The sequence below is a fragment of the Carassius auratus genome, chromosome 27, assembly GCF_003368295.1.
Source record: "Carassius auratus strain Wakin chromosome 27, ASM336829v1, whole genome shotgun sequence".
In the NCBI taxonomy this organism is placed as follows: Eukaryota; Metazoa; Chordata; class Actinopteri; order Cypriniformes; family Cyprinidae; genus Carassius; species Carassius auratus.
In genome coordinates this window covers 23,404,051-23,420,355 of record NC_039269.1, presented here as the reverse complement: position 1 = coordinate 23,420,355, position 16,305 = coordinate 23,404,051, and the positions used below count along the sequence as shown (strand labels likewise).

Genomic DNA, 16,305 nt, shown 5'->3' with positions numbered 1-16,305 from the left:
CCAGTTAACCGTCTAGCAAGTCCTGATGTAACATATGAAATGTTATATGTTATGTGGAAATGATCACATTTGATATGCTTGTGGAATGAAAAAAATAAATAAATAAAGTTCTATGAGCCATTGTCTAAAATGTGACTTAACAAGGTCTTTTTTGAGAAACTGCTGAACTCTGATATGATGCTTATCAAACTAGTCCTATCTCAAGGACCAGTTAGTCATGTCTCCAAACATCAGGTTACTTCAGAACGAGGGGGAAAATGGCTGAAACTCATCCTTTTATCACAGCCTCATTACTCTGACAACTAGAAAAGAATCCAATCCAAGAAATTACCCCAATGGCAATGCATTAGGAGTAATGTAAAGCCATATCTGAAATTTTCTCTGACTGAAAGACTGCTTCATAGTCCCCTTAATTCTCCATCTGGTTTTGCTTATTCAGTCACTGGTACTGCAGGCCCTCTGGATTTGCAGGTCTGATGCTTACGAGGAGCTCTTAAGATAGATTAACTTTTAGCTCAGTATGGCGGGCATCTCTGGAGAAAGATATGATCTACTAGTAATAGTTAACAATAGTTGCCAAGACAATAATTGTTACTGAATTTTCATGGTACGAGTTACAAAATCATTTAATCGAAAATTTTATATTAAAATCAGGAAACTGAATGTATGCTTTTTCAGTTTATTTGCATAAAGAAATTATAACCATCTTCCACCCAAACAAGGAAATCATTTACACTCCACTGACCTTGCGTGACTTATAAATGTCATTTACAATCTATTTCCTGCTCCCGAGAGCTCTACTCAAATATATCAGCAAACATTGCAAAATCTACAAGTCGGCTGTGGGATGCCAGACATATCAGCATGATATATACTCTGCAGATAAGACCAATGTCTTTGTCTGTCACAGTTTGTTTTTGAGAGACAAGGCCCTGCCACCGTAGTTTGTAAGTCTGCACTGGGCCCCATGGGACCTGATTGGACTGTTGGTCTGGAATGTGCACGGGGTAGATGATCCGATAAATACTGTAGATGTGTTTCATGTGCTCTTGTGCAGGCAAGCTACAAGTATCTGTTCTGTTATATTATATTATGTTGCTTCTTGCACATTTCACAGTAATTTCAAATTGAAATGCCAGTGCTAGTTAGTGGAATTAGTATTAAACCCTACCCTAAATTTAATCGACAGTGTTAACAAAAGCAAACGTGACATTTGCTGAAGCAACCATGCCATTTTAGCTTGGTTTAGCATGCCATTTTAGTCTTTAAACACTTTTATTTTGACTTGTGTTTCATGGTATTCGTCTCTAAGCACTTTGGATCACAGGTGCAAAATGTTTATAATTATGAATTATTTACTGTCATAATTTCTAGTAAATAAATGTAACCCCCACAAAGCTACATTCAAATACAGTGTTACCAAATATGCAATTGACGTTCATTTTAAAACTCTCAAATAATAACTTTTACAGAAGCATAAAAATCTGTTTAGAATATTGAACATAGTATAAAAATCCAGAGACATATCTTTTTAATTAATTTATAATCAAAGTAACTTGCAATGCAGGGATCAGGTTTCTACGGACAAGTTCAAAAGCAGATAAGAAACCTGAGGCCCTGGATCATGTTCATTATTTGAAATGTGACCAATGAAAGCCCACTAATAGCTCTTTCTCATTCCACTGAATCTGCTCATATCTCTCCATCTGCACGATGAAGAGGAAGTGTAGAACCACCCACTGCATATTACTGTCCATATGTCTATAACTCCTCTGTGCTCCGGGCCACACATTGTGTGCCGGGCCTCTTCCTTCACTCAGCAATCAACAGATACTAACTGAGTACACAGAGAGATTTCTGACCTCCCTCACAGGCTCAGGTGGAGACCACCAGGTGAAGAAGACAGAGAAACATGGGCGGACAGATGGGCAGACAGATGTCTAATGGGGGGAGCAGTGCTGCAGTTCAGAATAGAATGACTGTTCACAAATATATGCTTGCTTTTTATAGTGTAATATTTAGATTTGCATTTGCAGGGGTAAAACTGGCATTTAAAATTTACAAAACTTATTTTATTGGAAGACATTCAAAATGAACATTTTAACATATTAAAATGGTCCATGGTCAAAATGTTATGCTCAATTAAATGTTAAAGTATGCATACTCCATCATGTTATAAGCATTGCAGTGCTTTGTTGTTATTGTTGTTGCTTGCAATATTTCCTGATCCCATTCTCTCATTTCCTAACTTTTCTCCACTTGCCTGTCAATGAAAATTGTAAACTGCTAACCAAAAAGTAATATGTAAGAAATACGGCATATAACAAGTTACCATTCGAGTTGGTATTTTGACAGCCATAAAATCAACAGTTTACCCTAAACATTTAATTTTGTAATCCTTCACTTACCCTCATGTAATGTGTAGACATTTCTTTATCCTCTAAACTCACAAGAAGATAATCATATTGCTGTATACGATATGTTCTTCCATTTAACTACTTTGTTGTCACAGTTGTTCAAATAAATTCAAATTAGCATATTTCCATTTAACATGTACATGGTTTACAGGTTGAAGGCACATGGAACACCACTTACGTCACACTATCAACAATAAAGCAATAAAAAAAATTACGTTTATGTTAACATTCTATTAAATGTCGCGGTGTTATAGCATTTTTGAACATTCATATTATTTTTTATTTTTTTATTAAACATTTAAACTAGCAGACAAACAGGTTTCTGGTTTACAGAATGAAAATTATGTCTTTTTAAATATACTCTGTAAGTTTAGGTTACTCTTTTAAATACCATAGCAAAAAGCTGAAAATGAAAACAGCACAACTGTGTTCACAGCATGACTGACCAGCTACCATCTCTAACACCGTCCAGTAAAAAGCAAACAGAATAGTGGGTACTGGTCAAGCTTAATTTAGTTGTGTGCATAGATTGTATACTCCATGTCCAAACCAAAAGAATGGCCACAGATAGATTTCTTTCCTGTATCTGAGGCCCTTGTGAACTCTGTGACCAAGGCACTATGCTTAGCAGTATACCTTCCAGTTGTAGCTCCATTCTAAACAGAGACACTGTGGTAAATTTACTGTACCTTTAAATGTTCTATTGAATTAACTTTTAACCAATTTGCAGGTGATTGTGGCCACAAACATTATAAATAGAAGATGCAGTAAGAAAGTATGAATGTTCTGGGAAAACTGTGGTAAAATAAAAATAAAAAAAGGCATGGTGTCCTTTTTATATTTTATTTCCCTGCCAATAGGACTTTGGAGCCAGAAAAAAAAAAAAAAAAAAAAAAAAAAAAAAAAAAAAACCACACATTTGCTAATACAAGCCATCTATTTATGGCTGTGTGGAGCTACCAAAAAGGGCTGATTCAGTAAACAGAGGCTGGTGTTTATCCTACTCAGTGACAGGCAGACGTGTGGAAAGATCGAGAATTAGGCAACTGACCTGATGCAAAGTCATTGTTTAGACCCTAGAGTAGCTCCTTGTGGAGTGATAGGCTTTCCATATCCTGCTTTGAGGAAGGCCAGCATTACTCAATTAATAAAACGCTTAGAAAGGCCTTTCCGCAAGTGTTTAATGTTTTAGGCGAGCGGTTGGGGTCTGTCATTGTTATGGATTCCCTGGAATAATTTGAGCAGCCTGAGAGAGGTTACACATGTTGGATGTTTAGGATAAAGCAAATGAACTGTAGTAAAAAGGGCCTTACCTCTCTATGACCTCACACATCCACCCAAAATATATTCCAAGATAATAAGACAAGATAGACAACCTCTTGACTTGATTTTAAATACACTGAGACTCCTCACCCCACACTGTAACATATATTGAGTTCCTGTGCGCTGTGAACTGCTGATCCCTATCTTACCCCATTCTTAAATCCATTTAAAGGACATGATTGACTCCACAAACAGTCCCGCACTTTAATTGTAACTGTAGTCTAAATGTATTGCACATGTTTTAGATGCTATCATGCCAATGTGGAGCGGGAGGAAAAGATATCCGATGGCTGCTGTTGTTTAAGAGATAATGAAGATATATCTGTCTGTGTATTCAAGGTATGCATGCTTGAATCAGGACTGTACTTGTTTTTGTGTGTTACATGTCAAAGGTGAAAGTTTATCTGGGTTGAGTTTTAGATAATAGTCATACTATTATTAATCCTGAAGAGGATAATTACTGAGGTACAGCCAGTGATAGCACTTGCAACTAATACATTTCCTACTATTAAAGTATTAAGAAAGTATTATTAAAACTGTTAAGACTTGAATTCTGATTGCATGAGCCATATTCAAAATTTGTAAAATAGAAGACACAAGTTACTTTAATTCTGTTATATGCTTGGCAACAATTAACAGCTAATTAAATTATTGGCTAAAGAAATATAATGATGTAATGACATTTTTGTTGTTGTTCTTCTTCTTTTTTAAAGAAATTAATAATTTTATTCAGCAAAGATACAATAAGTTGATTAAAGGACAAATTAATTTCAAATAAATGCTGCTTTTTGTCTATTTTTTTTTTTTTTTTTTAATAAAAGTATCAATGTTTACACAAAAATATTAAGCAGGCCAAGTGATTTCAGCATCAATAATAATAATAAATGTTTAATTAGCACCAAATCAGAATATTATAATGATTCATGGTGGTTCTTGTGACACTGAAGAATAAAGTTTTTGCTGCTACAAATGTAGCTTTGCCAGTAATTGCCAGTAAGTATATTAAAATAGAAAACAATTATTTTAAATTATAATAATATTTTACTTTTTTATCAAACAAATGCAACCTTGCTGAATATAATATAATTTTTGTTTTTTGAAACATTAAAAACTGTACTGATCCTAAACATTTTAATGGTAGTTTGTATAATAATGATAATAATAATAATAATAATAATAATAATAATAATAATAATAATAATAATAATAATAATAAACTATTTATTGAACATTAGCATCCTAATTCATCAGTGAAATTCAAGAAAATTATTAACTGAGTCATATTGCTAATTTTTTTCATAGCTCACAAATAGTATTAAAATATGCACATATTCAAAACCAGTGTGTGATGATGCCTAACTTCATTGGTTATTTTGTGTCTCTTAACCAATAAGGTGTCAAAAACAAATAATGCTTAAAGGGATAGTTTACCAAAAAATTAAAATTGTGTCATCCTTTGATCATCCTCAAGTTGCCCCAGTCCTTTAGCTGAACACAAAAGAGGTTGTTTTGATGATTGTTGGTAACCATCAGGTTTCTGGTAGCCACTGACTTCCATAGCAGGGGATAAAAAGGGAAATAATGGGGCCAAAAAAAAAAAAAAAAAAAACTGTTTAAAAAAACTGTTGTTTACCAACATTAATAAAAATATATTTTTATATAGCCTGAATGAAAATGTTGTAACAAAAAAAAATAATATACAACTAATTTGACTTATTAGTATATTCATTAAAATTAATAGAAAAAGTATCCTAAGCCTACAATGACAATAAGCAACAGTAAAACATGAATTAAGTTGAACAAATTTGAATGTGAAAGTCGTTTCAACTTAAACTGACTTAGGAAGTCATATGTTGCCATGATTTTTGCATAATGTTATTACACGTAACATGTCTGTGCTGTACCAAAATCCAGATTTAATGACCATTTCTACAGCCATTGCAAAGAATGAAATGGTTGACTTTATGAAATGAAAAACATATAAATAGTCGTATATTTTCAAGTTTTTCATTTTATTTTATACTTATTGGCATTATTTCTTTGTTGATGTAGTTCACTTCATCCCTGTCCTGTAGCTGCTCTGAGACAGAGAACAGAGTGGCGGTCATTAGTGAGATGAGGGGAGAGTGTGTCATGACAGGAGCCGCAGTGATAAGGTCAGGAGTGAGAGCCGGGGGCCAGATAGAGGGGCCTGATGAGTGAGTGCTCAGCTCTGGAACAGATTCACATGACAGCAGAAGGGCTTGTAGCTGGCCCCTGTCCAGATAACATGGGTGAAGACAACTGTGGAAAGGGGAGGCCATACATGGACATATACCTGGTAAAGGTACATACTCCACAGACATGGAGCTGTACTGCTCTCTCTCTCTCTCTCTCTCTCTCTCTCTCTCATTCAAAGCTAATCACACAATGAAGGCAAACGGTGGCTCATTTTCAATTGCTTTGGCACAAAATATATTAAATGACTACTGTCAGATTGCTTAAATTCTTTTCTCACTCAAACACAACCTCAACCAACATGTAAAACTTTCAAAACTGTTAAAAGTTCAAAACAGATTTTTTTTAGATTTTAAATACAGTAAAATAAAATAAAAACAAAGAAACAGACAGCAACAAAACTGCATGACAAAACTGAATCAGACAGCTATTTCTACATCATTGCTATGAAATATATTCCAATCTAAAAAGAAATAATTATATCAGAACAATTACATGTAACTGAACACCTATGTGTGTTTTTCTTTCCATTTTATTACTGTCTACAAAATGGTACAACTAAGGAGTAAATATGTACTGAAATGTAAACATTAACCATGTAGCCTAACATAGATACAGTGAACTTTTTCCTTCTTTTTCCATTTTTTTTTCTTTCTTGCATCATTGTTTTATGACAAAGTGTTTGTTGCTTTACAGCCTTTTGCTAGTGTTATTTATGAATGACTTGATTTATTGCTTTTGAAATTTACAGCTGTGCCAAAGCTGGAAGTTGGTGTAATAGAACTGTGTGAAAAGTACATAAATAAATAAATAACTGTCAATAAAGAAATATACTTTTGCACCCAGAATAGAGCAGTTCGGACACATACCAACATGGGCTTACTTGGCCATGCTAACAGCCAAAACTTGAATCAACTGTCATCAAGCAGATTAATGCTGCCATCTACAGTAGGATATGTGTGCTTACACTTAAAATGGACAGTAGTGGACATATCTAACTCAATCAACTACAGCTAGTGTGTGTGTGTGTGTGTGTGTGTGTGTGTGTGTGTGTTTGTGTGTTTGTGTGCTCTTGTTTTTGTGCCATATCAGGACACAACTCTGTATCATGACATGACACAGGTATTACAAGTAGAGGGTGACTTATGAGGACATAACCCATGTCCCCATTTTTCAAATGCTTATAAAACATACAGAATGAGAATTTACTTTTGAGAAAGTAAAAATGCACAAAGTTTCCTGTGAGGGTTAGGTGTAGGGTTGGTGTAGGGCCATAGAATATACAGTTTGTACAGTATAAAATCATTACGCCTATGGGATGTCCCCACTTTCCACAAAAACAAACGTGTGTGTGTGTGTGTGTGTGCGTCCATGCTTTCGTTCACAAACTAGTGAACTGGTCATTACCCACAGAAATCGGTCAAATTATATTTCTATTTAAATCTAGGTTTGCACACAATTCTATGGGGGTTGTGTTTAGAGGTTATACGAAGTTATGTTTGCGTTATTAACATAATATTACTTATCTAATATAAAAACAATGGAAGTTTATGAGATAATAGTGAAACCAATGTGTGAGTGCTTCAAGGTCAGACTGGCCAAGACATAAGAGGGATTTCTAATCAGCGCTGCTCATATTACTGCACTATATGAGGAAAATATATTCCAGACATTGCCCTCACATTATCATTTTAATGTTAGATCATTTTTTTTGTACAGTAAGTATTCTAGCACATAAACTACATACAGTAGTGTAATCAATATACAATCAACCATTTCAAGAAACAAATTCAAATAAGTTAAATGTGTTCTTTTCACAGTATGATCAAACAATACAGTCAGTAAAAGGAATAACTTACTCAGAAATGGAAGTTTTGTCATAATTTAATCACCCTCATGTTCTTACAAACTATAAATGACGTATTTCAGATAAATTTTGAAGTACTGTTGTGTACTAATTCTTTCTTTCTTTCTTTCTTTCTTTCTTTCTTTCTTTCTTTCTTTCTTTCTTTCTTTCTTTCTTTCTTTCTTTCTTTCTTTCTGTGCAATTTAGGAATAGAGACTGGAGCACAGAATAAGGACAAGAAACAATATGAAAGTTAGTTAATTACAACAGTTAATTAATGGGTGAATTGATTCTTTAAGCATACTTAAATTAATCTTGCAAATGAGGGCCAGGTTTTAAAAATAGATCTTGTTGCACCCCCGTGTCCTTACCAATTAGACTAAAAATAAATTCATAAAATTAGACCATGCAACAGCTGCTGGGACTGGACAGTGGCCAAGGCAAGACTCTTGACAATCCATTCACAATCCATACAGATTTGACTGAACTCTGGATCTGCATTTGATGTGCATTCATAAGAAAAATGATAATGCCACTGTCTATGGTTATTACTGAAATCCTGATAAGACAAAACAAATGTTGTAACAGTAGGTTAATATTAATATTAGACTTTCATGTTCAGTGCATTCAGAAAGGGAGATGCATGGCGCCAGTTGTGTTGTAACAAGAGAAAGTGAGTCTGTGGTGTGATATGAGACACAAGGTGGTGTGATGAACAATCAGGTCCCACTAGAATATCCAGAGATACTTGTTGAAGCTATCAGTTCTCAGATTACATAAGAAGCTTTTTAAATGTAATTCTGTTCAATTCATAGTTAACATATGTGCACTGTATAACTCCAAAATATTAAATTATTTAACTTTTCTTTAATCATATTTTAATGAAAATGATAAACAAAGGGAACAATTTATGCCAGGACAATACTCTAAATGAAAGGACTCTATGTAAAATATCTAATAAAGAACATTGACGTGTAAATTCTGTCATTAAACTCAAGATGGCTCAGGCTTATGGGTCAATAAAGCAAAGTGATAATATTCATAGTTTTTAACAGCTTGTCACAAGCTGACTGGGTCATGTTGCATACATAACCAATGAGCTTGCTGCTTTACATTTAAATTGCTGGTCAGTATGAACTAGAGCATTCCGCAGCACATTCACAGTTGCTTGGATTAGTGGTACTTATAGTTGGGCCACAAGCAGAAAGTCACCCCTTAAAGTTAGCACCATTTTTTTTTTTTTTTTGGTTCCTTGATAAGATCTCCAAAACGTGGCATGCCCCACACTTGGTTAGCAAAATGCTTCTCCACTTGTAATGGAAGATAAGTCTGGGTTTGGCTACATTTTTCAGCATTACAAAAACAGCTGTTATTACAGCTTCACTGGAGGGTGCTCTTGCTTTTGTTAAAAGGTCTTATTTTACTTCTCTAACACTGCACTGTAAAAAATTTCTTGTTGTTTTTACAAAAACTTTTTGGCAGCTGTGGTTGCCAGAATAATTTTGTAAAAATACAGAAAACTGTAAACACATTTACGTCAAAAACTGTTAATTTTACAATATAAAGCTGTAATTTACAAACAAGAAAATGTGAATATAAACCAGTAAATTCAACAACACACAAAATTAAATCTGTTTTGAACCTTGAAAATACTGACAACCACCATAATAATAAAGATGGTACTGTATAAGAGAAAGCCACATGAAGTATAAAAGCTCATCACAAGTAGCTTCACCACAAGCAGAAGTATATATTAACATATAGAAGGTGCACATTTATGGAAACACAAAACACCATCATGGTAACACACGTGATACTTAAATAATGCAAAAAACTTTCATTAAGCAACAGAAGATGTAACATAAAGCTCAAATGTACATAACTGATAACAAGAACTATTTAAAAACATGATTATTTAAACAAAATACTTTCAAACGTGGAGTGTCACGCAGGGAATTCTGGGAATATCAGTTTACAGTTTTAGACTGTAAATTATACATTGATTTGTTCTTTTTTTACTTCTAAAAGCTGTATAATTAACAGAATTTTACTGTAAATTTACATGAAATGCTTTGTTAGATCTTTTACAGTTTTTCCCTGTATATAGCACGGGAACTTACTGTTAACCTATTATCAGTTTTTTTCCGTAGCGTTTTTACAAAATTTTACAGTTAAAATTACACGTATTTTTTACAGTGTGGTCAAATTTATTGTGTGTTCTCACCGATTGTGCTTCGTGTTTTCTAGACACAACACCTACACAACCAGTACTTGCTCCTTGGTTATGTAGTTTTCAAATACTTCTAAGACTTGATTTGCTGTATTAGGTGCATTTATTTGGTTAAAGCTAAACTCTATAGGGCTTTGCACTCCCCCCCCCCCCCTCCCCCAACACACACATTAATGGCACACTTGTCTAGTAAAAATATGTGGTTTAGTTTCATATTTAAAGTTTATACATTTTTCTTTTTTCATCCCAAAATAATGGAAGTGAAATGTGACAACGTGCCCCATTGTTGGGGCACATTGTAACATCTGAACACACTTTAACATGACCATATGACAACTTAATATTAATTAAATATTATCTGATCTAATTGACTCTCATTCTTTATTCACTTGTTTTTCGCAAAGATTCACATTAACATTTATGAAAGTAATTAGTGCAAATTACATCACTAATCTATAGTATAGCATAGATTTAATAATAGCCAGCACATTTTAATGCAGTGTTACAACGTTCCCCATCTACACAACTGGAATTTAACACTGGTTGGAATATTTTGCTAGTTAGCGAAGCATTAAAGAACTACCTAATCTGCTAAGTAACAGAATAGAGATTAAAATAATAGTTGATTCGTTTCATGATAAATAAACACTTAAAACTGAGATGAAAAATGTACTTTAGCCAGAAACATACATTTGCTATGGTTAAATAAATGTTCAGCGATATCTTCAAAAGAATGAATTTTGCCATAATTTATTTCTTTAGAAAGTGTTGATATGGCAACTAGTAAATACTGTAAATTGTGTTATGCTAGCATGTCTGGAAATCTTCAAACCATGGTTGTTACTAACCCTGCATTAATTTGTTCCCCACACACTCCTTGTTTCATGATAAAACTGACTGAATTTCAAAACTGATGGGGCCTACTTTGTTTCATATTAAAGTAACAAACCACAGAGTTGATTGTGATTGACATTGGATGACAGGTGCTATAAATATTGTTTAGGGAAATTCATGCATCAGCTGAAAACAAGCATAGACTACGCTGATACATTTACCTGTTGTAGTTTATTCAGGTTGCGTGCACGTTGTGAAACATGACACTGAAGAATTAAACATCATTGTTTTGGTAAAAAAAAAAAAATATGAGAGGTTTTTGTATAACGTTGTGCTATCCTATCCCCTGGCTCACCTGTTATCCAGCATGCATTGTTCAGAATAATTTATTCTGAAGGCATTATATCCATGACTTTTCCAAGGTATTTGGCTTGAAAGACATTAATTGTCACATCTACATACTTAAGACAACATAAATCATAATTTGGCAGTACCCACATAATTTATCTGATATACAACATGGGATGTGTACAAAATAGCCCCTTATATTCTTAAATAGTGCACTTTTTTGAGAGGACAGCCATTGGTGTCAGAAATAATGAGTACACAATCAATGTACACTAAAAGGCTGGCCTAGAACACCCACGCACTGGGAGAGACTCAAATTAATTTCTGCCACACTCTGTGTTTGAATTCACTCACTCATTCACTGGACTTTATTAGTGGAGTAATGTAGGTAAGTGAATGGGGCTATTTTGGGGGTGATTTCAGATACAGTCATATGGACAACGATGAAAATCATACCACTGAATGACGCTTCAAAAAAGTATTGAATAGTCAATAAAATAATATTATGAACTTTTACAAATGAAATGCCTTTTATTAAAGAATTAGACAACCTTTTTTGACAACGAAGACAAAATAAACTGATGTGCCAAACTGCTTTACATTTCTTGAAATAATAATTCCTGAACATTGAACATTGACTCTCATTCTTTATTTACTTGTTTCGCAAAGATTCACATTAACATTTATGAAAGTAATTAGTGCAAATTATATCATTAATCTATATTATAGCATAGATTTCATAATAGTGGGCACATTTTATTTTTTGATGTTTTATTATTATTATTTTTTAAGTTTGCATAATCTGATATCAAATATTAAAGCATAATCTGTATGTGTATCTGTATGTAGTCTTTGGGGGGGGGGGGGGGCATCAAATTCAATGCATATAGATGATTGAGAGATGTAAAAATAACTTTTTCTATGTGTTCTATGCTCCATGACCTGAAGGAGGATAAAATTATGATGATAATAATAATACTAATAATACTAATAATAATAATAATAATAATAATAATAATAAATAAATATGAAAAGCTTTTACTTGTTTTTACTTGCTAATCTTTTGACTGTCAATCAGATGACAAAAGGCACATTGGCTAAATAACCATGCTGACAATATAGAGGCCTTAGAAATTAATATATTTAATATGATACAGTAAGTTTATATATATATATATATATACCTCTAAACTCGGCAGCTCATCAACAATTTTGAAAAATTTGGCACTGAGTTATAACAGGGAAGCAGACATACTATACTGTTATTATCAAACATGCATTCAAGAACAAAAGCAGGTTCATTATGTCTGAAGCTCTGTAAAACAGCAATAAAAAATGGATTTCAGATGACATCCAATACTTTGCTGTACCCCACAACTTTAGCTTGTTGCAAAACTGAATTACATCTCCCTATGCTAAAAACCAAATTCATTCATTTAGGTATTGTCAACGTTTCCGTGCAGCTGCAGGAACATCAGGATACAGGAGGAAACCAGAGAAGGTAGAGTCGTTGGTGTTATCTGCATACACTCCCAGAGATGCCTCATCTCCATAGACTTGCAGCCATACCTCATCTCCTGCCTCCAAACGCAAGATAATAGAACCTGATGCCTGATCCACGTTGCTGTCTTGGTATTTGTCAAAGGTGAACATGATGGGCTTGTCATTCATGTAGAGACTGACTTTAACATCTTTCATGTAGACGGTGAGATGATAAGTAAAGAAGTACACTCCTGGCAGAACACAGCGGAACTTTCCGGAAACATCATCATAATGGTGCTGGTCATTGTAGAAGAACTTGTTGAAGCGGATTGGCACATTGGTGGTGGAAACAGCCTCACTCAAACCTACGCTAAAGGCTGAATGGTAAGACAAAGCACTTTCACCACTGGACCCTTTCAGACCTGGGTTCCCAGAAAAGCCTCTCGGTCCAGCTGGGCCAGTGTCTCCCTTCTGTCCAGGATCTCCTTTCTCACCTGCTTCACCTTCAAAAAATAGAATCATTACATAATTTAGCGGTCATACAACTAAGTTAAATAGGTTGTTACAAGCTCAGAATCAGAAGCCTAGAAGGATCCTAGTGCTTCGGCTTTTGTTGTCCACCCAAAGATCATTCCTGGGCTTTGTACAAGTTTTCCACCTCAAAAATGACTCCTCAGAGACAAGGTTTTCTGACCCTGTCTCCGGCTGGAACTATGTGAGGGGATGTGCAAGGGATTTGTTTCTCAAATGCCGCCAACATAACCTTTGCCTTAATTTCTGGACCACAGTCTCAAAGGTGGTGCCAAAAAGACTGTGGTTGGGGCATTAAGGGGCAAATATTACAGTATAATTTCTCCATCAATCTCACCAATTTCTGGTGAGTTTCGGGGATGAATGGCTCACCGTGGGGAACATTTATGGCTTGGGAGGAAGCTAATCAAACCTGCTGGGAGCTGATTCCTCTCTCTGCCAACCAGTATAACTTAAGCCTGGCCAAGGTGTGGGCCATAATCTCCACCAACTCACTGTAAGCAGGGTCAAGAGAGGAGGCGAGCTCACTGGATACTTTTGCCTCTTTTCCCAAAACATCTAGCTCCTCAGAGCTAGACTGGGCCAATAGCATGCTCTTTGCTAAAATATAGAGGCCACTGAGCGGGCTTCCAGATCAGACAAGAGAACAGCGGAGCTAGCGAGGGATGGCTGAGAAAGGGTCAAGCCTGCTTCAACCTCCTTTAACAGCATCATCTGCTAATCTATTAAGGAAGTTGCCGCACATAAAAGAGAGCCGAGCAAGTGAAGAGCTTCCTCACTGTGAGCACACCCAGCTCCCTTGAGAGCTGACATCTTCTAAACCTCCTTTCCGTTTTGCTTTGAAACAGACACTTTGTATTCCAAAAAAAACACACACAGAGGTCGATATTTTTACATGCACACACAGACAAATGGCTTGCTGAAGATAGATGCTGGGGGTTTCATGACATAGGTGACCTTTTATGACACTGCTTACATCATGCTCTGTCATGTCACTGCCATCAGCCAATTTGCACACATGCTTCAGATACCAGCAACATCAGAAGCATTTCTATAGCATCAGCACTGACTGAAGTTCCACTTTGAAAGATAAACAGTTTAGTTTTATAGATTAGAAATCATATAATTGAGTAAATTTATATAATATAATAATTTGTTCACAGATGCCACTTCCAGAAGTCAGAAGCACTGTATGTTTCAGACAAATGATTTAGCAAAATTCCAAACGGTAAAGAGAGCTTACTCTAACCTTTATCTCCTTTCTCACCCCTCGGTCCATCACGCCCGTCTCTGCCATCTCTTCCAGGTTTACCACTGTGCCCAGGTGTGCCAGGAACACCCCCCATCCACATGGCACATGGCTTTCCATGATCAGATTGACTGACCTCTGTTCCCGGACCCTCAGGCTCTTCCACGTCCTCGCCTCCCTCAGTCCCTATATTCTCCTCTGGAAGGTCTTGACTTTGACCGAGTTGTCCAATGAGAAAGATTCCCAATAATATCTTCCATAGCAGAGTCATACTGATGTCAAACAAAATATCCAAGAATTGAAATAAGTATGTTGTACTTATAAATATGTTTATGTTGTATGTCATATATGACACATGAGGTGTCGCACTTCACAAATGATCAATTGTTTCACTATTTGTTAAGATTTTTGAACACAATGTTATAACTTGACCCCAAACCTAAACTGCTTGATGCAATTGCTTTTGAAAATTTCTAAACATTTTAGTGATGTCAAACTTATATTTGCTGATATATATAGTCTATATTCATATAATGCTATGAAAACCTGGCTTTCTTACCTGGTCTGTAAGTGTTTGTCTCCGAGAAGCACAGAACAGTAAGAACAACCTCTGAGCGATGCAACTGCCTTTGTTGGTGATGTGCTGTCATCACTGTGGGCTTTTCTGAACTATATTTATCCAAGTCTAAATTCTAAATGTATTTATGGCTCGTTGAACAGCAGATCACTTTATCCAATCTAATACTAGTGTGACATACATTGCTAAAGGAAAGTTTCTTTGCTGCTATATGATATGAATGCAATGCAAACAATATAAACAGAATTATCAAGTGTCATGGATAGAGTTTTCCTTTATCCTTCAGTGAAGTTCTCAAAACTATTCTCTTTTTATGTAGGAAGAGTTTCAAAATGCACACAATAAGAGTGTAATTGAAAATAATAACATACAAGTAACATTAACAAGAGTAAATGTATCAGTATATTCAGAAAAGCAAAGTTGTGCATTTAATGACTTCACTACATTGTGTTGTCTTGGTAAGATAATTGCTGTAATTGTATATTATTTATAAACATCTCATCTGCATTAAAAAAGAAAAAAACATAATTCTTGTGGTTCTTGGTCCGAATAATTAACAGCATAATTTAGTTTCCTTGGAGCAGAATATTCTATCCTATCAAGAAAGCTCAGACTGTACAAAAAAATTTAAGCCATAATTTATTACAAAATATGTCATATCTGTACACAAATTTAACAGGAAAAATGAAATCAACCAGAAGGGGGCAGTACTTGTTCATCTGGTAATAAGCTTTTCATAACTCAAGCACTAAAGTGTTAGTCAGCCATCTCGAGCAGCTACTCACACATTCTCAACCTTTACTTTAAAATTTAAAATAAATATAATACAATATAAATTTCGTTGTAATATTTGCAGTGAGAGAAAGAATTGCTGCAGGTGCTCAAGGATAAACTTGAGCTGATGCTGACACAATTCACAATGTCATGTTGAGCTGACTTTCTCCAAATTGCCCAAGCAATATGATTGCTTATTCACGTCTCATCAAAAAAAAATTTATATGCATCCTGCTTTAATAATACACCCAAACTTGACTAAAATCATAAAATCAGGTACTCCTATTCCCTTTTGAAGAATAAGACTTGCCTGGGAAGCTGCTGTCCACATAAAGCTATTTTTTTTTAGAATATCATGGCACTCCCTGATGGGCTTCTTCAAATTTAATCCATTTACTTAATTACAGAACGCATTAATAGTTTTTTGTTTCAAGAATTTTGGAAGACTAAACTTTTTTTTTTTCTGCAGTGCATATA

The 16,305-nt window shown here is 34.9% G+C and overlaps 1 protein-coding gene across 1 annotated transcript; it reads right to left on the bottom strand.

Annotated features, from left to right (window-relative positions):
• Positions 1-12,275: 12,275 nt before the first annotated feature.
• adipoqb (adiponectin, C1Q and collagen domain containing, b) lies at positions 12,276-15,144 on the bottom strand. The gene is made up of 3 exons (XM_026206767.1): positions 15,037-15,144; positions 14,478-14,749; positions 12,276-13,200 (listed from the first exon to the last, which is right to left on the bottom strand). The coding sequence occupies exons 2-3, from the start codon at positions 14,746-14,748 to the stop codon at positions 12,662-12,664; spliced, it is 810 nt and encodes a 269-aa protein (XP_026062552.1). The 5' UTR covers position 14,749; positions 15,037-15,144; the 3' UTR covers positions 12,276-12,661.
• Positions 15,145-16,305: the final 1,161 nt, after the last annotated feature.

What these genes read in the sequence shown, in the direction of transcription:
- adipoqb (XM_026206767.1), bottom strand. Translation starts at nt 14,748, where the DNA reads ATGACTCTGCTATGGAAGATATTATTGGGAATCTTTCTCATTGGACAA. An exon ending in GGGTGAGAAAGGAGATAAAG is followed by an intron (nt 13,201 to 14,477) that starts GTTAGAGTAAGC and finishes TATTTTTTGAAG; the next exon opens with GTGAAGCAGGTGAGAAAGGA.